At 37.3% G+C, this 25420-nt stretch overlaps 6 protein-coding genes across 6 annotated transcripts in view; 5 read left to right on the forward strand and 1 right to left on the reverse strand.

The window, feature by feature from the left end:
- The first annotated feature begins 1097 nt into the window (after positions 1-1097).
- Positions 1098-3993, forward strand: LOC129805751 (membrane-bound alkaline phosphatase-like). Its single transcript, XM_055853875.1, has 2 exons — positions 1098-2465; positions 3070-3993. Exons 1-2 carry the CDS (start codon positions 1209-1211, stop codon positions 3418-3420), a joined length of 1608 nt encoding a protein of 535 aa, XP_055709850.1. The 5' UTR covers positions 1098-1208; the 3' UTR covers positions 3421-3993.
- A 3517-nt stretch (positions 3994-7510) lies between these two features.
- LOC129805750 (membrane-bound alkaline phosphatase-like) lies at positions 7511-10286 on the forward strand. The gene is made up of 2 exons (XM_055853874.1): positions 7511-8804; positions 9802-10286. The coding sequence occupies exons 1-2, from the start codon at positions 7548-7550 to the stop codon at positions 10153-10155; spliced, it is 1611 nt and encodes a 536-aa protein (XP_055709849.1). The 5' UTR covers positions 7511-7547; the 3' UTR covers positions 10156-10286.
- Positions 10287-10354: 68 nt separating this feature from the next.
- LOC129805748 (membrane-bound alkaline phosphatase-like) lies at positions 10355-12515 on the forward strand. Its single transcript, XM_055853872.1, has 2 exons — positions 10355-11684; positions 12028-12515. Exons 1-2 carry the CDS (start codon positions 10416-10418, stop codon positions 12379-12381), a joined length of 1623 nt encoding a protein of 540 aa, XP_055709847.1. The 5' UTR covers positions 10355-10415; the 3' UTR covers positions 12382-12515.
- A 433-nt stretch (positions 12516-12948) lies between these two features.
- Positions 12949-15477, forward strand: LOC129805749 (membrane-bound alkaline phosphatase-like). Its single transcript, XM_055853873.1, has 2 exons — positions 12949-14933; positions 15011-15477. The coding sequence occupies exons 1-2, from the start codon at positions 13671-13673 to the stop codon at positions 15356-15358; spliced, it is 1611 nt and encodes a 536-aa protein (XP_055709848.1). The 5' UTR covers positions 12949-13670; the 3' UTR covers positions 15359-15477.
- Positions 15478-15791: 314 nt separating this feature from the next.
- LOC129805747 (membrane-bound alkaline phosphatase-like) lies at positions 15792-24630 on the forward strand. The gene is made up of 4 exons (XM_055853871.1): positions 15792-16117; positions 16182-16483; positions 16976-17827; positions 24097-24630. The coding sequence occupies exons 1-4, from the start codon at positions 16018-16020 to the stop codon at positions 24520-24522; spliced, it is 1680 nt and encodes a 559-aa protein (XP_055709846.1). The 5' UTR covers positions 15792-16017; the 3' UTR covers positions 24523-24630.
- LOC129805745 (transcription elongation factor SPT6) overlaps positions 24561-25420 on the reverse strand; it is a 29297-nt gene continuing 28437 nt past the window's right edge. The window contains exon 9 of the mRNA XM_055853868.1: positions 24561-24882. Coding sequence (XP_055709843.1) covers positions 24675-24882 — 208 coding nt within the window. The 3' untranslated portion in view covers positions 24561-24674. The remainder of the gene's footprint in view (positions 24883-25420) is intronic.

Below are 25420 nucleotides of genomic sequence, written 5' to 3' on the forward strand. Positions count from 1 at the left end.
GGCGCTACACACTAGAGAAATTTATGTTTATATTGAACACTTTTTCCTATAGAAGCGTCGGGGGTTCACTTCAATAATGGACATAAATTTCCCAAATGTTTTAGAGGCTAGAGGCCATTAATCTTTAATGGCGAAGTAGACCTAGGATCAAAACGGTATTTTATGCATAAATTACAATTTTTGACATCTTTCACAGCCTTTTGAAACTCCTTTATCTTTCTTAATGCCTAAAAAGCGTTTGTCATTGTCATTATCCTGATTTATCTGAAGAGTTTTAAACAAAAGTAAACATATTTAGTGAATTTAACATTATTACGCTCTATGTATACAGCAAAGATTTTGGATATATATACTTCTAAATGCAAATATCTGATAAGAATCTTATCTGAAGTGACAATAAAGGCCCACCAAATTGCACAAAATCTTATCATTGTTGTCTTTATTAATCAAATGTTTCTTATTTCTCGGATTTCGCGAAGAATTTCTTGGACTTATCGATAAATCTCACGGGCAATTAACAATGGTGCTTTTATATGAGTCACCCCTTGTAAATAGTAAAAAAAAATAGAATGATCAAATTTAAATACTGGGGCATCGGGTAGGAATAATGCATGTTATTTTAGATGAGCTCTTGGGTAAGTGAGGTGTAACATTACCTTGAACATCACGAAAAGTATGATCGACTATATACCCTTTGTTCAGCATTTCTGACAACTTTAGAGAAATTAATTCCTTTTAAGTTTTATTAAATTTATTTTGTTATAAATTCATAAGTTACTAAGAGATTATGATCACTTAATATAGTAATATTTACAAATATTAGCTTTAAAATTATGCTAGTAACTTTCCACCAATGCCATTCAATGGCTATGGACAAGCACCAATTATAAAATTATATCTAATAAAAGATAATAAAAAAGATTTTGTATTACTAAATCCCACGTAAAATTTTAAAAATCTAATTGCTCAAATTTAAGAATATTTAATACTTTCATTTGCAAACCAAACAAAAGAAACGAAGGTATTATACCCAACTGAAGAAAATTACCACCTTATCATGAGAAATAATTAAAAGTGCTTAACTTTTCTGCTAGTCAGTTGTAAAAAGAAATTTATGGAAGTAAATTTTACCCACGGGCCTAACATAAAAACCAGAGCTTTCGGTGTGCGAACTTCAGTAAAGTCGGAAAAAGAGTCGGAAAATCACCATGAAGTTATTTCTGTGTCTTTTGCCAATTTTGGTGTCCTGTCTTGGGGCCGTTGTTGAAAACTGTGCCAATTCACAGTCGGAAAGATGCAGGAAAATGCATGAAGAAGCAATGATGCATCCGAAAGTGCAACCAAGATATCCATTTCTAACCCGGTCTGCTGGTAATTCATTGGAGCAGACAACTGAATACTGGACGAATCTTGGACATCAGCACGTTCTAGAAAAAATCAATCGACGTTTCAATACCAATCGAGCAAAGAATATTGTCTTCTTCATTGGCGATGGCATGAGCATTCCAACTCTTTTCGCTGCTAGAATGGCTTTGGGAGGTGAAGAGCAGCAGTTGTCCTTTGAAAAGTTCCCCTACAGTGGTTTAGCCAAAACTTACTGTGTCGATGGTCAAGTGGCCGATTCTGCATGTTCTGGAACGGCTTATTCAACCGGAGTTAAAGCAAATTTGTATACATTGGGAGTTAATGCAAAGGTTCCATTGAGTGATTGCAAAGCTGGATTGGACCCACTAACTCATACAGAATCCCTTGCAAAGTGGGCGCTTGATTCTGGAAAGTCTGCAGGAATAGTTACAACTACAACAGTTACTCATGCCTCACCAGGTTCGAATTATGCTCACATAGCTGACCGAATGTGGGAAAATGATTTTATAATTAGGCAAAGTGGTTGTGATCCAAACGAAGTGACGGATATAGCTAGGCAACTTATTCATGGACCAGTTGGTAGCCGCTTTAGTGTTATACTGGGTGGTGGTCGGGGTCATATGCGAGACGCATCAATTCCAGATGAAGAAGGCGGCTTTGGCTACCGTAATGATTCTCGGGATTTAATTTCCGAGTGGCTTAATAGCGGAACCAATACAAAGAGATATGTTTGGAATCGCAAGGATCTTCTAACCTTGCCTGGAAATACTGAACAGCTTCTTGGTCTCTTTGAGAACGGAGATATGCAATTCTATTTGGAGAGTCAAGCTAAGCAAACCCAAGATACGGAACCTACCTTGGAAGAAATGACTCGAAGTGCTATAAATGTCCTGAAAAATAATAATAATGGATTCTTTTTGTTCGTTGAGGGTGGTAGGATTGATCACGGTCACCACTACACTATGCCTAGAGCAGCCATAGGAGAAACTGTTGAACTGCACAAAGCTGTTCAAGCTGCAAGAGAAATGTTGAGTGAATATGACTCTTTGATTGTAGTATCGGCGGATCATGCTCATACAATGTCGATCTCAGGATATCCCGTAAGTTTTCATAGAATGTTTTACGTTCTTTTTTCAATTTATCTTGAATTCAAACTGTTTCAATGAAATAGAAAATAGAGGTCAGATGGCCTCAAATTTTACGTGAGATTCTTACATAATCACAGCTATTTTTTAATTAAAAACATTAAAGCCCAGCATACAAAAATTTGATCTAACATACTAAAACTTAGAACATAGAAAAAACAAAAAAATAGTGTAGTCGGTGTGGTTTTTAAAATAGCGGAAAGAAGGGTAAGATAGGGGATCAATAGAGATCTATGACACGCAATATATCATAAACCTGAGTGGAATGAACTTCTTTTTTATGTAAGATCATAAACTACAAAGATAAATTTTCCGGAGAGGGTTTATTTACAGAAATAAGCTTTGGATTTAATGTTTTATGAGAATTATGAGGTATCATCGCAGACTATCTGTCTGGGACACATTACTCTATGCCAAGAAATCTACATTTGTAATTTTCAGCTTATTTTTTGTTAAGCAAATATACAAGTACTTAGTATGAAATCATAAACAAAATCTTATCTCAAAGAAGTTAGTGGCTTAACAAATAATACGATACTTATCTTGATATCTCTTACAGACAAGAGGCAACGACATATTCGGCAAAGTCGATACCGGACTTATGAATGGTGATTTTCTGGCAAAGGATGGCATGCCCTATATGACACTGAGCTACGCCAATGGTGCTAGTATTTCAAGTCAATACTCACCCACTGGCCGTGTCAATCCGGCCACTTCAGATTACAGCCAGTGGGACTCCTTCTTTCCCTTCAATGTGCCAACTGATATTGAGACGCATGCTGGAGATGATGTTGGAGTTTTTGCATCCGGACCATATGCTCATCTCTTCACAGGAACAATGGAACAGAGCTACTTGCCACACCTGATGGCCTATGCTGCAGCAGTAGGCAATGGACCTAAGGCTCCTTAATAAATATTCTTCAGTTGTATATACAAGATGTGTATACAGTAGACTCTCGCTTATCTGTGAAAATGAGATCCAAATGTCATACGAATTAACCCTTTAAGGACGAGAATGTACAAAATTGGAGGTCAGAAAAAACTATTTTCTCTGACCTTCTAGAGCAAAACACAACTTTACAAGGCCATAGGAAAAATTTCATTTTTGGGTCACCGGTGACCCAATCGTCCTTGAAGGGTCAAGAGATTGATAAACCGTTTGAAATCCAACAATTTTTTAACTATACTTAGGCATCGGTGAAGTGAATTCTCACCTGGCCGAATGGATATTTTTCCAGTACAGCACTCACATTAGATTAATGCACATTTGCTTTAACAAAAACTTCCTAAACATAAACAATATGTAATCAAAATTTTTAAAATTCAACTGACACCCGGAATACTTTATTTCACCTGAACGAGCAATAAACAGATAAGCGAAAGTCTACTGTAAATGAAATGTCTTAATGATATTTTGTTTGATTCTTTAAATTTTAAAACATAAAAAAAATGTTTTCAATAAATCTCAATTCTTCATGCTTTACTTATGTTGTTTGAAATGAATTTTTACTTAAAAAAAAAACTTAAATTTAGAAGAAATAGGGAATTATGCAGGACTAAAAGTCCTAGGTGAAGGCAGTGCCTCAGTGTTCTGTTGATTTTATATGGAGCTGAATCAGCGAAGGATTAGATCTCGTTGTGATCTACAAGTACGCATAAGCAATTACCTAAATTCTAAATCGGTTCATCATCAGTCGAGAAATGCAAGGTTATGGTTTATCAATAATAGGGGAAACCGGAAGTCGTCGGGAAGAGATAATCACTCAGGGAAACACATCAACTATAATCAGAGCTTTCGGCTCGGTCTCCAAGCCTTCATCAGTGGCTGGAGCAAAAAGAAGGAGCCGTTTTTATTTGGATCTTTAAATATTAACAATTTTTCTAATAACTCACTCAAGTCTTGCAATCTTTCTCTGAGACTCGTTCAGGGTTTTGGTCAGGATTACACCAGGGCATAAAAGGGAATGGGGGCACTGTTCTTACACTGTATTTTACAAATTTTTGTATTAATTTGGCACCATTTTTGGATCTTATACTTCGTCTTCAATCTTGCTGGGAATTTCTCTTTGTTAGTACTGGGGAGTCCAGAGGTGAAAAAACGGTTTTTCTGTTCGAGATTTTTTGACCGTTGGTGATTTTAATTATTTTCTCGTTTTCTCTGCAGAGATCTGCAGAGATCATACTCCCCCTAAAATACCATCAAATTCCATCCGTTTCATTTGCTCCAATTAAGGCTGCGTGTATTGTGGAGAGCTTTTCAATGTCTTGTCTCTTGTTTACTACTCTCCCAATGTTTTTGCTTATGTGCAGCATCTCCAAAAATAATCTTTTTGAATAATGTTTATGCTTGTCTATGATCTTGGTGTCGTCGAAACAGAATTTGTGACCTGTGTTCGCTGTGTGTGCGCATAAAGTTGATGCCTGTTCGTTGGATATCGGGGGTCTGCAATCTCTTCGGTTCTGCTGAATCCGATTCTTGAGATGCTGTCCCGTGGTGCCGATATACCCGAGTTCACACCCACCACACGGAATTTCGTAAACCACATCGGATTTCTGCTCTTGAGGAATAGGATCTTTCACTTTCGTAAAAAAGGACTTCACTCTTTTTGTTGGTTTGAATGCTGTTTTCTTGTTTCCAGATCTCTTGATGATATTCCTCAATCTCTCCGAGAGCCCCTTTACATAGACCATCGAATGGAACTCCGCGGGTTCATCCTGTCTCTCTTCCTCATCGCAGTGCCTCCTGCCCTCCTATGTTGACGCTCTGGTCTCAACAGTGACCGAATGATGTGCTCCGGGTAGGCATTCCTCCTGAGTACCCTTCTGATTATCTCATCCGGGTTTTCATCCTCTTTTGAGGTGAGCTTCCTCACCCTATTTCTGAAGTTCCTCGCTACATTCAGGAGCATGGTGATGGGATGTAGACTGTGGTAGTTCAGCATTCTCTGGGAGGAACAGGGTTTACTGTACCACACCGTTTTTATGCATCCATCTTGGTTTCTATGGAGCACCATGTCCAAATATGGGAGTTTATTTTCCACTTCTTCCTACAGTGTAAATTTGATTTTTGGGTAGAAACTGTTGAATACCTCTAGGACATTCTGCACATCTTCCGAATGTATGGCCACTAATAAATCATCCACGTACTTTTTGATGAATGTATTCTCAAGGAACTGCTGCTCAGAATACATTCCAGAGCTCGCTGTATCACAATATCAGCCACAATGGGACTGATGGGGGAGCCCATTGCCACACCATCCAACTGGACATACGATCCCCCCTTTATATAAGAAATATCCTGAGGTAAGGCAGAAACTGACAAGTCTCGTAAGTTCTTCTTTGTCCAGTGTTGTATGATTCTCAATCTCATGAAATCTCCTATCAAACTCCTGCAGAGCTAGTTCAATTGGGACATTGGTAAATAACGAAACTACATCTAAACTTACGAGAACAACCCCTTCCGGAAGGTTCTGCTCCTCCAAAAACATGGACAGTTCCTCCGAGCTCTTAATATTGATGGGATTGTTTGAAAAAGGGGAGAGTTGAAACGCCACAAATTTTGCTAAATTGTATGTGGGACTTCCTACAAACGACACAACCGGGCGTTATGGAACATACATAAACCGGAAGTTTATGTATATTTATGTATGTATGTAGGGTGAAAAGTTAATATTCTGAAGCTGAGATAAATCTTCAAGTTTAAGTTACAATATTAAGACGAAACGTTTTGTTTCGCTTCGACCTAGTATATATTATATATTCTTTGAATTTGCCTTTATTTTCGAATAATAAACGCAAAAAGACAAATTAATATTAAATTAATTTTAATGAAGACTTTACAAATGTATTAAAGGTGAGTGTGATCGAATTGAGGAAGTTTGAGTCTACCAAAACAGATTAATCTATTCAGAACATTACTTTACCGCATAAGATGAACTGCAGTCCTGATTTATATTTTTTTTCTTTAGAGAAATTAATGAATTAAACTCTAGTATCGTTATATTTTTATAATTCGAAAGTTAAGCCAACTTTTGGCAAAACTATTACAGCCTTTAGAGCAGAATCACATTGAAAATAAAATGCTCGCCGTAGCCTCACCGTATTTCGATAATTTACGCAGTTTAATTTCAATTCTTACGCAAATTTTCCATTACCGTATTACCTTATCTCATTTTTGGTGGCACTAGGTGAAAATAATATAAGAAAATTGAAGAAATAAAACAAATCGATAAACGGTGAGCAAAAAAAAAACTGTAATGAGAAATTAATCGTACAGTTTTTTTTGCTCACCGTTTATCGCATTTTCGTTTTATTTCTTCAATTTTCTTATATTATTTTCACCTAGTGCCACCGAGTATGAGATAAGGTAATACGGTAATGGAAAATTTGTGTAAGAATTGCAATGAAAATGCGTAAATTAACGAAATACGGTGAGCATTTTACTGTCAATATGATTTTGCCCCAAGGGGTAACTCATATTGAGAAATCCTTGTCAATTGTTCGAAAAACGATTCGCGAAACCCGAGAAACCCGCTCTCTGCATCGCGAAACCCGAGAAACCAGAAACCCTTGTCAGAAAAAATGAGACTGAGAGTTACCCCTTGTTCCGCCCTTAAGTTATTTAGTTTTATAGATTTTCTTAGTATGACTGTATCGGATAGATTTAAATAACTCTTTTAATAAATAAATTATAAAAGAATACTCTTAATGATGTTGTAACAACGATAAGTAAAAGGTTGACTATACACGTGTGTGACATTGTGAAGTTCGTCTTGTATTCATTAGAAAGAATTTATATACCAATGCCTTCTCACATCAAATCATACAAGTAAAAGAAGCTGTTATCAGGCAAAAAAATTATCTTTTTATTATGTGAAATATTTGAAGGTGCTTAACTTTTCTGCTATATACAACTGTCTTGGCAGCTGTAAAAAGAAATTTATGTGGATGCGAATCTTATCCTCAGATTTAATATAAAAGCCATAGTTTTCAGTGAGAGAACTTCAGTAAAGTCGAAAAAAGAGTCGGAAAATCACCATGAAGTTATTTCTGTGTCTTTTGCCAATTTTGGTGTCCTGTCTTGGGGCCGTTGTTGAAAACTGTGCCAATTCACAGTCGGAAAGATGCAGGAAAATAAATGAAGAAGCAATGATGCATCCGAAAGTGCAACCAAGATATCCATTTCTAACCCGGACTTCTGGTAATTCGTTTGAGAAAACAACTGAGTACTGGACGAATCTTGGACATCAGCACGTTCTGGATAAGGTCAACCGATACTTCAATACAAAACGAGCAAAGAATATTGTCTTCTTCATCGGTGATGGCATGAGCATTCCAACTCTTTTCGCTGCTAGAATGGCTTTGGGAGGTGAAGAGCAGCAGTTGTCCTTTGAAAAGTTCCCCTACAGCGGTTTAGCCAAAACTTACTGTGTGGACGCTCAAGTGGCGGATTCAGCGTGTACTGGAACGGCTTATTCAAGCGGAGTTAAAACGAATTTGTTCACATTGGGAATTAATGGTCAGGTTGTAAGAGGTGATTGTAATTCTGGTTTGGACCCGTCCATTCATACAGAATCCCTTGCAAAGTGGGCCCTTGATTCTGGAAAGTCTGCAGGAATAGTCACAACTACAACAGTTACTCATGCCTCGCCGGCTTCAAATTATGCTCACGTGGCTGACCGAATGTGGGAAGATGACACTGTGGTCAGACAAAGTGGCTGTGATCCGAATGTAGTAACGGATATAGCTAGGCAACTCATTCATGGACCAGTTGGAAGTCGATTTAGTGTTATAATGGGTGGTGGTCGAGGTCATTTGCGCGATTCAAGCATCCCAGATGAGGAGGGCGGCTTTGGTTTCCGGAACGATTCCCGAGATTTAATATCCGAGTGGCTAAATGACGGACAACCTAACAAGCGATATGTTTGGAATCGCAACGACTTGCTGACATTGCCCTATAATACTGAGCGTGTTCTGGGTCTCTTCGAAAGTTCTCATATGCAATTCTATTTGGAGAGTCAAGCTAAGCAAACCCAAGATACGGAACCTACCTTGGAAGAAATGACTCGAAGTGCTATAAAGGTCCTGAAAAAGAATGAAAATGGATTCTTTTTGTTCGTTGAGGGTGGTAAGATCGACCATGGTCACCACTACACTATGGCTAGAGCAGCCATAGGAGAAACTATTGAACTTCACAAAGCTGTTCAAGCTGCAAGAGAAATGCTGAGTGAATATGACTCTTTGATTGTCGTGTCATCTGATCATTCTCACACGATGTCAATCTCAGGATATCCCGTAAGTTTTTTCTTGCTTCGACAGAACGTATACTAAAATTGCAACGATACAGATCTAATATTATATATTCCATCCTTTTATACTTTCGTGCTTTAAGATCTTAGTCTGTCGGCTTTTTAAGAGATAGACTTATCTCGTTCCGTTTTTAAAAGGAATCAGGCCTATCGTTCTACTCTCCTACAGTCCTGGTGACATTCACCAATTCTCTCCAATTTTTCAACACTCCGTATTTAAGAATATCGTCCTTACTTTTCTCAGCATACCCTTCAGTAGTTCTTTGGATATTTTATCTCTGCTGGTTGCTTTGCATCCCTACGGTTATTGGTTCAGAGAAGTTGTATGTCTTTCCTTCAAGAGATGTGATCCTATTTAGAGATATGACAAGTTCCTTCCCTCCCCTGGATTGAATTAAGTACCTCTCACTATCTAGACCAAGACTAATGCTTTATCATTTGGACTGTAAGGCATTTATTAATTAATTTGACTCGATTTTATTTAACTTAACATGGAGTAGACATGTTTAATACAAGTGTCTAGCCCAGGATCTCTCTATCTACTTGGCTATTAATCTCTCCAAATCTCTCTTTACTATTAAAATCTAACAAAATTGAAAAATAAATTATCTCATTTCTCAAAACTTCATGATTAAGACTCGTCTGAGAGGAATGAACTTAAATGCTACGACTGCTTCCATAGTATAAACAATTAATGTGTTTCCTATGAAGATTGCCTTCCGGAAATGAACTTGAACTTATGCTGATAAGAAATCAAGAAATTTTCCCATGCTATCTGTCCCTCAGAATAGAACAAGTAACTGAAGTAAAGATAAAGAAAACGTTTGTTAATTTAACGATTTTACGTGTACATAAGAATTTACCAAGCTTCATCTGTCGTGATGCTTAAAAGTAAATACCAAACCATAAATGTAATCTTATCTGGTGGTAGATAGCTTAACGAGTGGGACATTGTTAATTTAAATATTAATGTATATTTGCAGACGAGAGGCAACGACATATTCGGCAAAGTCGATACCGGGATCATAAATGATGATTTTCTGGCAAAGGATGGCATGCCCTATATGACACTGAGCTATGCCAATGGTCCTAGTGCTTCAACACAATACTCATCCACAAGTCGTGTCAATCCGGCCACTTCAGATTATAGCCAGTGGAACTCTTTCTTCCCTTTCTATGTCCCATCTGATGCTGAAACTCATGCCGGAGATGATGTTGGAGTTTTCGCATCCGGACCATATGCTCATCTCTTTACAGGAACAATGGAACAGAGTCACTTGCCTCACTTGATGGCCTATGCTGCGGCAATAGGCAATGGGCCTAAATGCCCAGTGTAATTACAATTGTACTCTTGATTGACCCGAAGATAAGCTGATCTGTTTCAATTGAACTTTCAAACCATCATCATGTCTTATCGCAACTGATATTGTATTTATTCTTTTTTAAAAAATAAACGCTTTATCTTAAATGAGTTTTTATCTACTTCCCCCTCCCTACATGTCTATTGGCAATTGAAAGATTAGCTAAGAGACACCTGAGTCAATTGGGATCAGTGGTATGGTATCTGTGAGACTTAGCAGTTGACTGATTGTCCAAGATGAGACCCCTAGTGAAGTTATTCATTGTGGTATTAGTGGTTGTTCTAGTGGATTCAGCATCTATTCTCAAAAAGGAGTCCTGTGTAAATAATCCTCTGAGCCCAGGATGTGACGATCGTAGGCAACATCCAAGATTGCCTGAAGATGGCATCAAAATGGTAAATGAGGACTTAACTCCTGAACAAACTCAAGATTACTGGCTTGATATTGCCAAGTCTTTCGTATCGGACCAAACCAAGAGGACCCTGAATACCAAAACAGCAAAAAATGTAATTTTTTTCCTAGGAGATGGTCTAGGAATTACTACAATTACAGCAGCTAGGATGCTTCTTGGAGGTGAAGAGAAGAAGTTATCTTTCGAAAAGTTCCCCTATACTGGTTCTTCTATGACCTACTGTGTGGACAAACAGGTAGCTGATTCAGCGTGCACTGCTACGGCTTACCTAACTGGAGTCAAGGCAAACTACGGAACAACTGGAGTTAATGCTAAGGTTCCTAGGTATGATTGCCTTGCTGGACAAGATCGTTCCACCTTTACCACGTCCTTGGCTGAATTGGCTCAGAGGATGGGAAAATCTACTGGTTTCGTAACCACAACTCGCGTAACCCATGCTTCCCCATCAGGTCTCTATACTCACATTGCAGATCGTGACTGGGAAGATGATAGTGAAATTGTGAATGAGGGTTGCAATCCCGAAGATATTGACGATATTGCTAAGCAATTGATAGATGGGGAAGTAGGGAAGAAGTTCAATGTGATAATGGGTGGTGGAAGAAGGCATTTCCGTAATAACACAGTCATCGACGAGGAAGGAACTCGGGGTAGGCGTTTAGATGGCAGGGACTTGGTACAAGACTGGTTAAGTGACACATCCAAGACTAATAGTAAATACATGTGGAATAGGGAACAACTTCTAGCGTTGGATACACAAGAAACTGATCATGTTCTTGGACTTTTTGATCCGGCTCATATGCTGTACCATTTGGAAGCCAAAGCCAAAGACAGGGAGGATATGGAGCCCACTTTACCGGAAATGACACAGAAAGCTTTGGAAATTGTTAAGAAAAATCCAAATGGTTTCTTTATCTTTATCGAGGGAGGAAAAATCGACACAGCCCATCATGATAATTATGTGAGAACATCTTTGGATGAAACTATCGAGTTTCACAAGTCTATAGCTTTAGCTAGGGAAATGTTCAGTGAGGAAGATACACTCATCGTTGTAACTGCTGATCACAGTCATGCTGTTTCAATGTCTGGATACCCTGTAAGTGTTGTGAAACATGCCTCTGACGAAGGGAATCTTGAATATCTTGAGAATCAAGGAGATAAACTCCTTTCGGGAGCCTCAGGGATGGTTATCCTTTTAGGACAGGAAAACACGAATATTTTTGTCAAAGCTTTCGACGCTACAACGCGCCTTCCTTTCTATACACTGAGGAAGACGCGTTGTAGCGTCCAAAGCTTTGGCAAAAATATTCATGTTTTCCAGTCCTGAAAGGATAATCAACCCTGACGCACCCGGAGGGAGTTTATCTCCTTGATTCTCAAGATACGTCTTACGTCAGAGCTGTTTCAATTGATCTTAAATATCTTTGAATATTTTTCAGAGTCGCAAGCACGATATCTTAGGATATAGTGGTAATGCAAATGATGGAAAGCCCTACTATACGATGGGTTATGCTAACGGTCCTGGTTACGAAAAACACGTAGTTCCCGGAGTTGGACGCGTCGATCCTAGGACCCTTGACATCAATTCCTGGGACTTTGACTACGCCGTCACGGTTCCAAGGGATTCAGAAACGCATGGCGGAGAAGACGTTCCTGTCTACGCATCTGGACCTTGGGCTCACTTGTTCACAGGCACTTACGAACAAAACGTCATTCCGCACATGATCGCCTACGCTGCTGGTATGAGCGGTGATGGATGGTTGACCAAAAGTAACACAGAAAGACAAGCCTAATCTTATTAATCGGAATGAAAGATCAAAATTATTTATTAATATCCAATAGTTTCTGTACATACTCTAATAGACATATTGCTTGTTCAACTTTCAACAGACTTTATTACCAAGATAAAACATGATATTTTATTGCATTTTAATGGTTGCTCATGTGCTGCCCCTTAAATGGTTAAATATCTACCAAGTGGCCCATAACTTCCCAATAAATGCTTTGAGCATGCTTTTAATTACACTTCCCCATCATAAATTTGTGCTGAAAACAATTTTGATCTACTTCAAATTATATTGAAGCTTATCTACAACAGGTAGGAAAATATCTTGTACATTGTCTTGAGACATTATTTGGATTAATATAATTTTTGAGCACTTCGCACAACTCTACACTTATATCAAATATAAAGTTATGTCTTGTAAATATAAGACAAAGTTTAGGGTAAAGTGGTACAAGTTGGACAGGGCTTTTTCTCTTAATAAATTTAGTACTTCATTTTTATTTGTATATTTTTAATGCTTTATTTTTATAATTTGGTTTCTTGTGCTTAAAAAAAAATTAGTGCTGTATTTATCAAGAAAAAATCCCTGTCCAACTTGTATCACTTTACCCTAGATCTTGGATTTATGAAACGTCTCTTACTCAAACTTTAAAAGTCCCTTAAACATCTTTCTTAAATACGCCATATGACCATTAACTAAATGATCGCGTAATCCTCAGCAACAAAAAGCTTTACAGAGCCTTGATAATTTAATCATCTCCAACAAATTTATACTTGATAAATCGAAGTTATTTATGACACAATCTAATCTAATCTAATCTTGGGGTTTTCTTGTATTAGCAATACTTGTTAGAAATATTTCAATTGCTCATCTACTGTTTACGTTTACAAACAAGCCTTCGTATTCTGCAATCACCTCGATTAAAGTTATTTTGGTTGCACAATTTCTTCTTTCAGTTCTCTCAAAAAAACTATAAGCTTTATCAAGAAAAGAGAAGGTTTTTCAGAAATTTTTGAGGATTTCTTAAATTTTACACATTGATCCATCATTTTTGATCTCGCTTTCTTCAACATCTTGCGATGTTAATCAAGGATTGAGCAACAGAAAATACCCGATAGCAAGCAGTAGGTTTGGAGGAAAACATTTTTTTGAACGTTATCGAAGAAAATGTTTTAATCTCTGTTTGATTGCCCAAAATCACCCAAAGTTGTACCCCAACTGGTTTTTCTGCTCATTTGAACAGTAGCAGTTTGGAGAGTGTGAACAACGTTGAACTGATAAAGCCGCAGTATAAGATGTACTCGCGTTTCTTGTTGATTCTTTGGCTTGCATTAGCTGCTAATGCTGCATCTGTGAAGAGGAATTCGAACTGTGCTAAAGATCCATTGAACCCGGATTGTGATGATAGAAGACACCATCCAAGATTACCAGAAGACGGAATAAAAGAAATCGATGATGAGCTGGTTCCTGAACAAAGCCAGGATTACTGGCTTGACATAGCCAAGTCCTTTGTCTCGGATCAGATTAAAAGGACCCATAATACGAAAAGAGCAAAGAATGTGATATATTTCTTGGGTGATGGCATGGGAATTTCCACAATAACAGCAACAAGATTGCTTCTTGGAGGGGAAGAGAAGAAACTTTCTTTTGAAAAATTCCCCTACACTGGTTCCTCGATGACCTACTGCCTTAATCGTCCAGTTCCCGATTCAGCAAGCACTTCAACAGCATATCTTACCGGAGTGAAGGGTAACTACGGAACCGTTGGTGTGAATGGAAAAGTCCCGAGGTATGATTGCTTAGCAGGACTTGATCCGGAAACTCATACAACGTCACTGGCTAAATTAGCCCAGATGCAGGGGAAGTCAACGGGTTTTGTGACAAATACTCGTGTCACTCATGCTTCTCCAGCTGGCCTGTTCGGTCACGCCTCGAATCGTGGCTTTGAAGATGATCGGGAGATTCGCGGACGTGGCTGTGATCCTGAACTGATGGATGATCTGACTGAACAACTTGTTCATGGAGATGTTGGACGGAATTTTAAGGTGATTATGGGTGGAGGACGTCGTCATTTTCGAAATGAAACGGTGAGTGATGAAGAGGGTAGAAGTGGTAGACGAAGAGACTCGAGAGATTTGGTACAAGAATGGCTCGATGATCCCATCAAATCGAACAAGGAGTACGTTTGGAACCGAGAGCAATTATTGGCAATAGATCCAGAAAAGACAGATCATATTTTGGGTCTCTTTGAACATACACACATGCTGTATCATCTGGAAGCTATTGATAGGAATCGTACTGATACTGAACCCACAATCGGAGAAATGACTTTGAAAGCTCTTGAGATTCTCAAAAAGGACCCTAATGGCTTCTTCCTCTTTGTCGAAGGGGGTCGAATTGACTTGGCTCACCATAGTAACAGGGCTAGAGCTGCTTTTGATGAGACGCTGGAATTTCACAAGACTATTGAAATGGCTAGGAAGATGTTCAGCGAAGAAGATACACTTATTGTGGTAACAGCAGATCATAGTCATGTTAATTCCTACGCAGGCTATCCCGTAAGTGTATCTAAGAACTAAGAAGATAGGGGAACCCAAGGGGGAACCTTAATAATTTATCTATGCTTTCACTTCAGAATCGTAAGCAGGACATCTTCAGCTATACTGGAAATGCCAACGACGGAAAGCCTTACTTCACTATTAGCTATGCTAACGGACCACATTACGGAGATCACGTTGTTGCAGACCTGGGCAGAGTAGATCCTAGCACCATGAATACGAACGCCTGGAACTTTGGTTTTCCCAGCATGGCTCCTATGGATACGGAAACCCATGGAGGAGAAGATGTTCCTGTGTACGCTTCAGGACCCTGGGCTCATTTGTTCACTGGAACATACGAGCAGAACGTCATTCCTCATTTAGTGGCCTTTGCTGCAGATTACATTGAAGATGGATGGCTGTCAAAAGCCGATCTTGGATTGTAAATCATCTTTATTTTTGGGGAAATCACTTGATTTACTGCATCACACTTCGATCTGTTCATAATCATTGTTTGCGCATTTGTATTGATTCAAAAATAAAATGTACGTCTTTTGAAAAGAAATGTTAATCTGAATCTTAATAAATTAATCTTCAATGCAATATCACAATATCATTGAATGACAATTGGAGACTAACGATGTGGCTAATACATGATACTTCTAATGGTTTTAAATGCACAAAGAGAACATGCGCATCACTTAAGAAGTTATTAAATTGCTTCACTTGATATTTTCCTGCAAAACATGCCTCAAACACGCCTTTTATTGTGTTTAGCTTTCTTCAATGAAGAGACTACACGGAAGATGATCGGACGATCCACTTGAGATCAACTTTGTATCACTATCAATACATCAAAATGGTAGTTAGGGGATTGGTAAGAAACAATCGATTAACATGTAACACGTGCTCATTGGACTCACGATAGAGGCGACAGAGACTCAAGTTGATTATTTAGTGCCCAAATATCATAAAAAAACGAAAATTACCTTCGATAAGCTATTTCACATCCACTTATCAAGTACTCAACGATCTTGAGAAATTTATTTGTTTGCCATTGCGTTCCCGAGTGGAAGACTCTCAGTAGGATTCGAGGTTTCACACGATGAAGAACTACCGGCTTGTTGTCTTGGTTCTGGGAGTTTTGGCTCTTTCCCACCAAGTTAGAAGTTTTCACGAGGATGAGGATTACGATGAAGAGGAAGGTGAGTTCATTTGAAATTTATTTAAAATGAAAATTTTCCTACTCCCACTAATTTTTGTTTTTAGATTCCAGAATGCATCCTGATCTTCCAAATGATACTCCCTTCAACAATAAAGCCATCCTTCCAGAAGAACTAGAAACCGAGTTTTGGATGAAGAATGCAAGGGACACCCTGACTGAGAAGGTTAACACCTTCACCCAATTAAATACTAATGTTGCCAAAAATGTGATCTTTTTCATCGGAGATGGTATGTCATTCCAAACGGTTGCAGCTGCAAGGATGCATAGTGGCAACGAGAATGCTAAGCTGTCGTTTGAGAAGTTCCCCTACTTCGGAATGGCGAAGACTTACTGCGTTAACAGACAGGTAGGAGCTAAACTTGAAGATAAGATACCGACCTCAAGGGGCTTGAATGAATTTTGATAAGGGATTTCGATTGCTGATTGTGCGACAGTTTTTTTTTTTCATAACTTCAATTAGATTGATTGGTTGTTTGAAGCTGTTACGATCTTCAGTGGTCCGGGGTCTACCAATCTTGGCTCAATCATGGATTTATTGAAATTCCTTGACGACCAATTAAGAACTCAATTTCAAGAGCGCAAAATTCTTGAGTATTGCTTGGTATCAAAATTGATTGGGAAATTAAGTCATATGATAAGTTTCTGATCGGGAAAACAATTTATAGTAGGGGATTTCTTGATATCTGTGCTGTCCAGAAATAACTTTACAGTTTATATTTGGTAATCCCTGATTAAATTCTGGTCTTATCTATATCAATCCAAATCTTAGATCAGTTTTAGGGCCCATCTTTATTCAAATGCATTGACCATGTGTTACTAATCGCATTTTACTTTTAAGGTATCCGACTCAGCCTGCACTGCAACGGCCTTTCTCAGTGGGGTAAAGGCAAACTACGGCACGATTGGTCTCGATGCCGGTATTTCACGCTACGACTGCGAAGGTCAAGCTGACAAAGCCCATCAAACAACGGGAATAGGACAGTGGTCCTTGGATGCTTGCAAAGGTGTTGGACTAGTTACAACAACTAGGATCACTCATGCAACTCCAGCCGGCCTCTTTGCTCACGTTGCTGATCGTTACTGGGAAAATGACGCTGAAGTAGTGGATGATGATTGTGATCCTGAAACCACCCATGACATCGCTGAGCAATTAGTTCGAGGTGAAGTTGGTAGCAGGCTCAAAGTCATCCTAGGCGGAGGACGAAGTTACTTCCTCGATCAAAGTGTCGTGGACGAAGAAGGAGCTCGAGGCTTACGTCAGGATGGACAGAACCTCATCGAGGAGTGGAAGACTGAGAGGGCAAAGGAAGGAACTGCTAACTATGTGTCGCGGAAGAGTGAACTTCTAGGACTCAATGTCACCGAAACTGACTATTTGCTAGGACTCTTCGAGGGTGCCCATATGAAGTATCACAGGGATGCTCTGTCTGATCCAGAGGAACCTACGCTTAGTGAAATGGTGGCTACTGCAATCAAGATGCTACAAAAAGAGGAGAAGGGATACTTCCTATTCGTCGAAGGAGGGAAAATCGATGTAGCTCATCATGAATCTTGGACCAGGCGTGCATTGGATGAGACCGTTGAGTTTTCAAACGCTATTCAATTGGCCAGGGAAATGACCAGCGAAGACGATACTCTGATTGTTGTGTCTGCTGATCATGGTCACACGCTAACGTATGCAGGATACCCGGTAAGACAAATATAATTTTATTACCTGAATTCAAAGAGACAGATGCTCGTTGGCGAGCATAGTTCCGTACCCTACTTCCTCAATAATTTTCTGGCGATTTTCCTCTCCAATTCAGCAACTGATGAAGGGAACATTGATCCTTGAAACGCTGTCGTAATTATAAAAATGTAAATAGTCAAGAGCGGTCAAATTTTACGTCCTGTTACAACCCATTAAATCGAGATTAATCCAAGAAAACAAATTAGGCTGCTTACAAGATTGTTAGGTCTAGGGTCGAAGGAACAGCTATAGATACTTTAAGATCTTGAGTCATGGCTATTGGCTTAAATGGACTTTCAGATATGAAATTGAAATACTTCTTTTTATATAAAGAGGAAGATTAATGAAAAAACTCATATTATCTGCATTCTATTAGATACCGTCGTTGCGGGTGACTTTGCACTCTGCTGTCCGTAAGACTTTCATAAATTCTAGCACTTATTGATGGTCTTCGCCGATCCTGTGTATCATATCAAAGTATATAGGGATATGTTATGTACCAAGTAAGATACAATGATCCCCAAAAGGATTCTTGTAGTTTCAGTAATAGTCAATGAAATGCTAATATAGGTATTTTGTCGAAAACGGCTCCGTGAAAAAGTTATCTGAAGGTGCAATTCCAAAATCGATTTCAGAGTAGTAAATTGCCCAAATCTATTCTAAATTTATTTGGCTAAAATAATCCACTTTGATTTTGTTGATTATTTTTATTAAAATACTTTTTTCACTATTATTTTCCTAAGAACGCATGATTTATGTTATAAAATTGCATATAATGGTCTTTCTAAAGCTTTATTATAGAAGTATTTGGCTAAAAATTATTCAATTTTATGGGAACTTAAGATAAAATAACCGAAGTCTACAAGATGGTATGGTCCCCATCTTGATTTGACGTTTCTGTCCACCATTTTGAATAACTGTCAAAACAAAAATCTCATCCGATTGAGCTGAAATTTTAGTATGGTCTAGCTGATGTCAAGGCCTTTTCAGAACATATATAAAATCCGACTTAGGTCAAGCGATTGTCTGGATATAAGGGCTCCAAGTTTAAAATTTTGGCATTTTCAATGAATACAGAACCACAGGGAGCTTCTTTTATCAAAAAAAAAAACCATCACAAAAAAGACAGCGAAAAGTAATGTTTTTGTTTGTAACAGCGTATTATTTGAGAATCTGAAAAACTGTTTTCGCAAAGATGAAAAATAAAAAATTAAATAAATGCACTTTTCGTTTATTTTTTAAATTATGCTAGAGTAAATAAATATATAAAATAAAAGTCTCAACCATTTTTAATGGTTACTGAGGCATTTCGTTTAGGTTTCAAATGTTGAAGATTAAAAAATAAAGACCGCCAAAATATGAGTATTACAAAATTTCAAACTTTGAGCATCTGTATCTAGGTAGAGGCTTGATGTAGACTAGAATGTAAATATATTCTGAAAAGGTCTCGATATCAGCTACAACATACTAAAATTTCAGTGCAATAGGACAAGTTTTAAGTTTTGACAGTTACTCAAAATGGCGGAGAGAAACGTAAAATCAAGATGGCGACCAGGTCATCTTGTATGATGTATAGTCCCAACTTGTTGCATTCAACCGGGGGATTAACCAAATAAATTTTTTTTCTATTCTATTCTATTCTACAGCCCATCATGTAGGGCTTTGACTTCTTCCACAGCACGCCTCCAATTCTCCCGACTATTCGTCAAAGCTTTCCAATTTCTCACATTTATCTTCCTCGTATCGTTGTCCACATCATCTTCCCATCTTTTTCTCGGTCTACCAACTGTCCTGGATCGAACTGACCTGCCTTCGAAGATCTTGTTCGACCCTGTTATTTGGTATCCTCATTATATGGCCTGCCCATCTAAGCCGGGATGATTTTGCGATGCCGGCAATTGTATGATCGTTGAATAAGTCATACTCTTGAGCTATATTTGATCAATTTCGAAGAAGAGCGAAATTGGGATAATACATGGTTTCGGGCCAAGGACACCTTATCATATCAATATAGGTAGTGCTTTTCTCGAGAAATGAGAGGATGGGCGGCGAACTCTCGTTGTGGATCGGTCAAGCTTCTGCAGTAATAAGGGCTTTGGCAGAAGCATAGTAAGGAAGGTCCAGCTTAATCGTTCTGATACATTATCGGTTTTCAAAACTGTGTTCATTACCATTCTCACCTACCGTCATGGGCTAGGTCGCGGTAGTCTTAGGACAAGTTGCCTGAATCAAATTCAGAGTTAAAACTCACGAGCGTAACCAGATAAGTTTTGATCGGTTCTGGTCAATTTTAAAAAGATAATTTTGTCTCACCGCTTAAAAGAAGAGGAAGTGTCTCGGGTTAATACAAAATGGAGTGTTGTACGAGATTATTGGTTTAGGTAATTGCTAAATTTCCGATTAACCACACACTTAAGAAACGAAATTGGCAGTAGTCAACAATCAGTTGTGACTGGTTATTTTCGAGAATTTGATTTCAGGATCTTGCTATGGAAAGCCCTGTGACCGTCCGCGAACTCCTTCTCCTAAAGTGACGGAGAATCGAAAGGCGTTGGATGCTAACTTGAGATGTCCAATTTATGAATTATTAGATGCTGGGTTTATCGCTTGATAAATTCATACACACAGAAAAATGGAAAATTCTTAAACAGAAACACCCAGGAATTTAATTTCAAATCCCACCCAATGAATGCCAATGCCCTAATTCTAAATCCTTGATCATTTAGTTTTAGTTGCAATTTGCAAATCTGTAGACATTTTTCATTTTCCAGCCTATGCTGAACTTAAGTTCCCGATCTCTTAATTTGAAAAAGCTAGGGATTCTAGCTCATTTCTTTCGCTCAGAGCTTCTAAACTTAAACGCCTCGGGGATTCACGTCCAATTTAAGTTCCCAGGATCTTATATATTCTTAAATTTAGAGTCAAAATTTTTCTGTGTGTAAGTTTGAGATAACCTTTTGTAAGTTTTTCAAGAAACTTTCACATGTCACTTTGTGCGAAAACTTCACGAAATACTTACAAAAAAGCTATCTAAAAGCTATGAATTTCTCACGTGAATAACTCATAAAGTTCAGATCCAGAATTCACCACCTAGACTTGCGATCTCCGATAGGAAAAAGCGGTTGAAAATGAATGAATGAAGGCATTTTTTATTTCAGAAATATTGTATTTGAAGAATAACGATCATAGAGGGTCTAGGTTACTTTTTAAGGAGTATAACTCTTTAGGCCCCGCCTGAAAGTAAATTTGAGGACTAAAGCGTCTAGGCAATGTTACAATATTTTCCTTGTTAGAGAAATTCCTTTGTTATGCCCAACGCACAATAAATTTTGTTTGTAAACATATTTTCAAAATTACAATTTTCAAAACTAGGGTAAATTAAGCTAATTCAAAACCTGCTCTAAATGGAAATTTTTCTCTACTCCAAATGGAAACGCCATTGTTTTCATGATAAATACCGTACTAAATTATTATATTTATATATTTTCTATACCACAGTTTCATTATTTAGTTAATTTTGCTCCAAATAAAGCGAAAAACCATTCATATTCACACATTTTAATTTGTTAATTTCTCAGAAAAATTAACAGTGTACCTTTTCACCATCGAATTTTTCATCGATCGACCATGTTTTCCAATGAAAAACACAATGAAATGACTTTTGTTTATTCGTTTTGTTTAACATTTATGTCATATTTCTGGCTAATTTTGGTTAAATTATGTGCTAATCTTTATTGTTAATGGTACGTGAAGTTTTCAAATGAAATAATTACCTATTTCGTGAACAAAAAGTGTTTTTTCTGAAGTGTCTGCAAATGATTCAATAGGAAACACCGGAAATAAATATGACTTTTTGGAAAGATTTTCTTATTGTTTTAGATGGGAAAGGAGAAAACACCAGGAATAAAAACAAATCCTAATACATTCTAGAGCAACTCAACAAGGTTTTAAAAGCCTTTCGTCGCGGTTTTACTTACGCTGTTTGTTTCCAATTAGAAACTTTCCCTTGTCTCCATTTGGATTAATTCGTTTCCAATAGAAGCCTTTTACACACGCGTATTTTTTTGTATTTAAGAAGTTTTCAAATTATATCTAAAGAATTTTCACTAAACAGTAACATTCTAGAAAAGTCAAGGAGCAAATTTATGTAATTCTCTTCAGAAAAAATATGAACTTAATGTGTAGAATCTTCTGTCAAAGTTGAAGCGTCTGAAAATGGTTTTGGATTAGGACACTTACCCTAGATCTCGCTTTCATTCACTCTCACTCAAATGTAAAAAACATGTTTACAAAACAAAAGTTATTGTGCGTTGAACATTATAGTTCCAGAATTTCATTCTTTCTTAAACAGTAAAAATAAAAAAATAAAAAAAATTTCAACGTTGATTTGAAATAAGTTCTGAAAGAGGTGTGGCCTATTTTTCGACAGAGCTTACTCAAATACTGTAATACTACAAGATTTCAGAGTTCAGTAGGTCATTCCTTTAAGGTTAGATAAATAAAAATCAAAAATTCTCCAAAGGGTAACTCGTATGCAATTAGAAAGGCTTTAGTTTATTTGAGTTGAGTTTCTGGTTCCCCAAAAAACTTATCGCTTCCTCAAGCTCCTTATGTGTTCCCTAAAAAAAAGTTGTAGTGTTTCCTGGCTGTCCTAACATTGTAATGTATTTCCTCGACAAATTGGGTCGAGTTCTTCGAAATAAACCTACCCATTGAGATCTTTCTCATTGTCTGCACAGAAAAAAAATCTGTCATAAAATTGTTCGTAAATGTTTGTAATTTTTTACTGGGGACTTACAAAATGCTCATAAATCGTATAATGGCATCTAAACACTAGAGAAATTTATGTTAATATACAAACAAATTCCCTACGCTTGTTTAGGATAAACTCTTCAATATGAACATAAATTTCTCTTTTGTGAAGAGGCCATAATCTACAAACAAGTTCGTAAAAGTTTGTTCTTTTTTTCACAAATATTGTTCATAACATGATGACTTATCGAACATTTCTTGTTCTTTTACAAAAAATTGTTCATAAAATTTCACAAACAAACAAAAAATGGTTGTAAAATTTTGTCATTAGTTCGTAAAGTTTTGCCAAATTTACAAAAAAGTACGAACAAATGTTTGTAAAAGAAGAAAAAGTGCTCGTTAAGTGATCATATTTACGTACGAACAATGATTGTGAGAAAAGTACAAACTTTTACGAACTTTTTTTGTGGTTTATGAAATTTACGAACATTTCGCAAGTTCTCAGTGGGAATTTACAAATATTTACGAACTATTTAAAAAAATATATACAGTATAGACTCTCGCTAATTTGGCTCTCTTAAGATCGGGCTACTTTTTAATTCGGGCAGCGGTTACTTTTGAAAAAAGTTTGTTGTCATTTTTCAAGTTTGATTATGATTATCAAATATAATAATAATAATATATTTCTGATTCATGTCCCTGTACAAATATTAGTACAATAGTGGGGCTGTACATAAGATAGTATTGTGATAATTGTATAGAAATTAAGTTTCAGAGTTTTACAAGAGGTTGGTGGGAGCAAGAGACCTATGAAGACAACCGAAAAAAATAGCTTAAGACATCCTTTTATAATAAATTCAATATGTTCTAGTATGTAACTTTGTAATTGTTTTGGTGTGAGGTCTAGTAATTCTTCATTATTTATTATGAGTTTATTGTAGATATTAATTGCTTGATATTTAATATTTTGAATTCCATATTTGGTTGTTCTAGGCTTATTATTAACAATGAAAGATTTTCTTGTATTTATGTTTTTGCATTTAAGTATTAAATTTGTTTGTGAATGGGTAGTTTTTGTGAAAATTTTATGTATGTGAATCAGTCTATTAATTAGAATTATATTTTTAATTGGCTGAATGTTAAGTTTCTTGTACATTGTTTCTGTTTTAGTGTATTTGTTTAAGTGAAAGATTGCTTTTATTAAATGAATCAAATATGCTCAAATTTGGCATGGTTTGTCTTAGTTTTGATGTGATTTTGCATTATTGAGGGATTTTCATGCAATTTACGATATATATCAGTGTGTAAACTCAATATCTATATGCACATGAATAAAAAATCGTTGCATTTCATAAAGTTTGTCGCCCGAATTTCTGTCTAATTCGGCTGACATTTCGGTCCCATATGCCCGAATTTGAGAGAGTCTACTGTATATTTTTTGTATTGTAATTGCATTGAATATATGATTTTTTTTTCAGTCCCGCGGAGCTGATATCCTGGGCATTGCGCAGAACAGTAACATGGACAGAATGCCGTTCACGATAATGAGCTACGCTAATGGCAGAGGCTACTACAACACCTACAACGAACAAGGAGATCAACGCCTCAACATTTCCGGATTGTATGACTTTTCTGATCCGGAAATGAGATATTTTGCCACAGTTCCCCTGAATACGGAAAGCCACGGTGGAGACGACGTTGGTGTCTACGCGTCAGGACCATGGGCTCATCTCTTCGTAGGCCAATACGAGCAAAACATTCTGCCCATAGCCATGGCCTACGCTGCTCAAATCGGAACCTACGGAAGCGAAACTGAATGCAGTGGAAGTGGATCAATTGCAATTCATTTAGGAATCATCGCACTGGTTGCAGTTTACTTCCTGCTCCGCCAACTCCGACAATGAAACCCTTTCAAAATTAACTCAAAGAAAAGCCATTTTCGTTCATTAAACTCTGTTTATTTCTTGTAATTAAGACCTATGAATTGATAAATTCACAAACTCTAATTAAAATTTTAATTACTTTTTTTATTTGTTGTTCACTTAGTAAAAACCGTTTAATTCTCATCCCACAGAGGAGTAGAGTCACCCAAAGTCATCGACCGAGGTGATGTATTCGTTCTCGGTGAGCTACGTGATGATCTGGGACTCTTGCCATAATCCGATCGTCCCGATCGACTCATCGGTCGACCATTGTCATACTGAGGTGTCTTGCGAGCATGTCCATGTTGTGGATACTCATCATATCTCGGTGTTCTGCTTGATCTGCAAAGAAATTTCACATTTTCAAAGTTCTAAGATTCGTCGCTTGTGGCGCTGCGGAAGCGTCAAATTTCAAACTCGTTTTTCTCAAAAACGCCATTGTACATTTTGATCAAATTTTAGAGTGTTGTAGTCCAGGCTATGAGATTTATAGAAAGAGGCGTTGGTTCGCTGTGGTTACAGTAGAAGCGGAGATATGGGAGGGTCAAAGTTCACGAAATTCAAAACGCCATATTTTCGGTTCTATTTTACCCAATTTGATGAATAATGACTCCAGCACACCTTTTTGATCAGGATAATTTCATTCAGTCGAATTTCGAATCTCTTTCTTTCTCACATATTTTGCATATATGACTATCTCATTCTTTCGCATACCAAATTCGATTGAGCTAAATTGAATTTGGAGTGATGTTTAAAATAAGAAGAAGAGTACAAGAGAATGAGATAGGCATATTCAAAGCATGTGAGAAAGAAAGGAATTCGAACTTCGACTTCATGAAATTTAGCTGATCTAAAAGGTGTGCCGGAGCCATAAGAACTA

This window comes from Phlebotomus papatasi, chromosome 3, assembly GCF_024763615.1.
Source record: "Phlebotomus papatasi isolate M1 chromosome 3, Ppap_2.1, whole genome shotgun sequence".
NCBI classification, from domain to species: Eukaryota; Metazoa; Arthropoda; class Insecta; order Diptera; family Psychodidae; genus Phlebotomus; species Phlebotomus papatasi.

Excerpts from the sequence above, each read along its gene's own strand:
- LOC129805751 (XM_055853875.1), top strand. The coding sequence starts at position 1,209 with ATGAAGTTATTTCTGTGTCTTTTGCCAATTTTGGTGTCCTGTCTTGGG. Across the intron at positions 2,466-3,069 it reads TGTCGATCTCAGGATATCCC|ACAAGAGGCAACGACATATT; the intron begins GTAAGTTTTCAT and ends TATCTCTTACAG.
- LOC129805750 (XM_055853874.1), top strand. The coding sequence starts at position 7,548 with ATGAAGTTATTTCTGTGTCTTTTGCCAATTTTGGTGTCCTGTCTTGGG. Across the intron at positions 8,805-9,801 it reads TGTCAATCTCAGGATATCCC|ACGAGAGGCAACGACATATT; the intron begins GTAAGTTTTTTC and ends GTATATTTGCAG.
- LOC129805748 (XM_055853872.1), top strand. The coding sequence starts at position 10,416 with ATGAGACCCCTAGTGAAGTTATTCATTGTGGTATTAGTGGTTGTTCTA. Across the intron at positions 11,685-12,027 it reads TTTCAATGTCTGGATACCCT|AGTCGCAAGCACGATATCTT; the intron begins GTAAGTGTTGTG and ends AATATTTTTCAG.
- LOC129805749 (XM_055853873.1), top strand. The coding sequence starts at position 13,671 with ATGTACTCGCGTTTCTTGTTGATTCTTTGGCTTGCATTAGCTGCTAAT. Across the intron at positions 14,934-15,010 it reads ATTCCTACGCAGGCTATCCC|AATCGTAAGCAGGACATCTT; the intron begins GTAAGTGTATCT and ends CTTTCACTTCAG.
- LOC129805747 (XM_055853871.1), top strand. The coding sequence starts at position 16,018 with ATGAAGAACTACCGGCTTGTTGTCTTGGTTCTGGGAGTTTTGGCTCTT. Across the intron at positions 16,118-16,181 it reads GGATTACGATGAAGAGGAAG|ATTCCAGAATGCATCCTGAT; the intron begins GTGAGTTCATTT and ends TTTTGTTTTTAG. Across the intron at positions 16,484-16,975 it reads CTTACTGCGTTAACAGACAG|GTATCCGACTCAGCCTGCAC; the intron begins GTAGGAGCTAAA and ends TTTACTTTTAAG.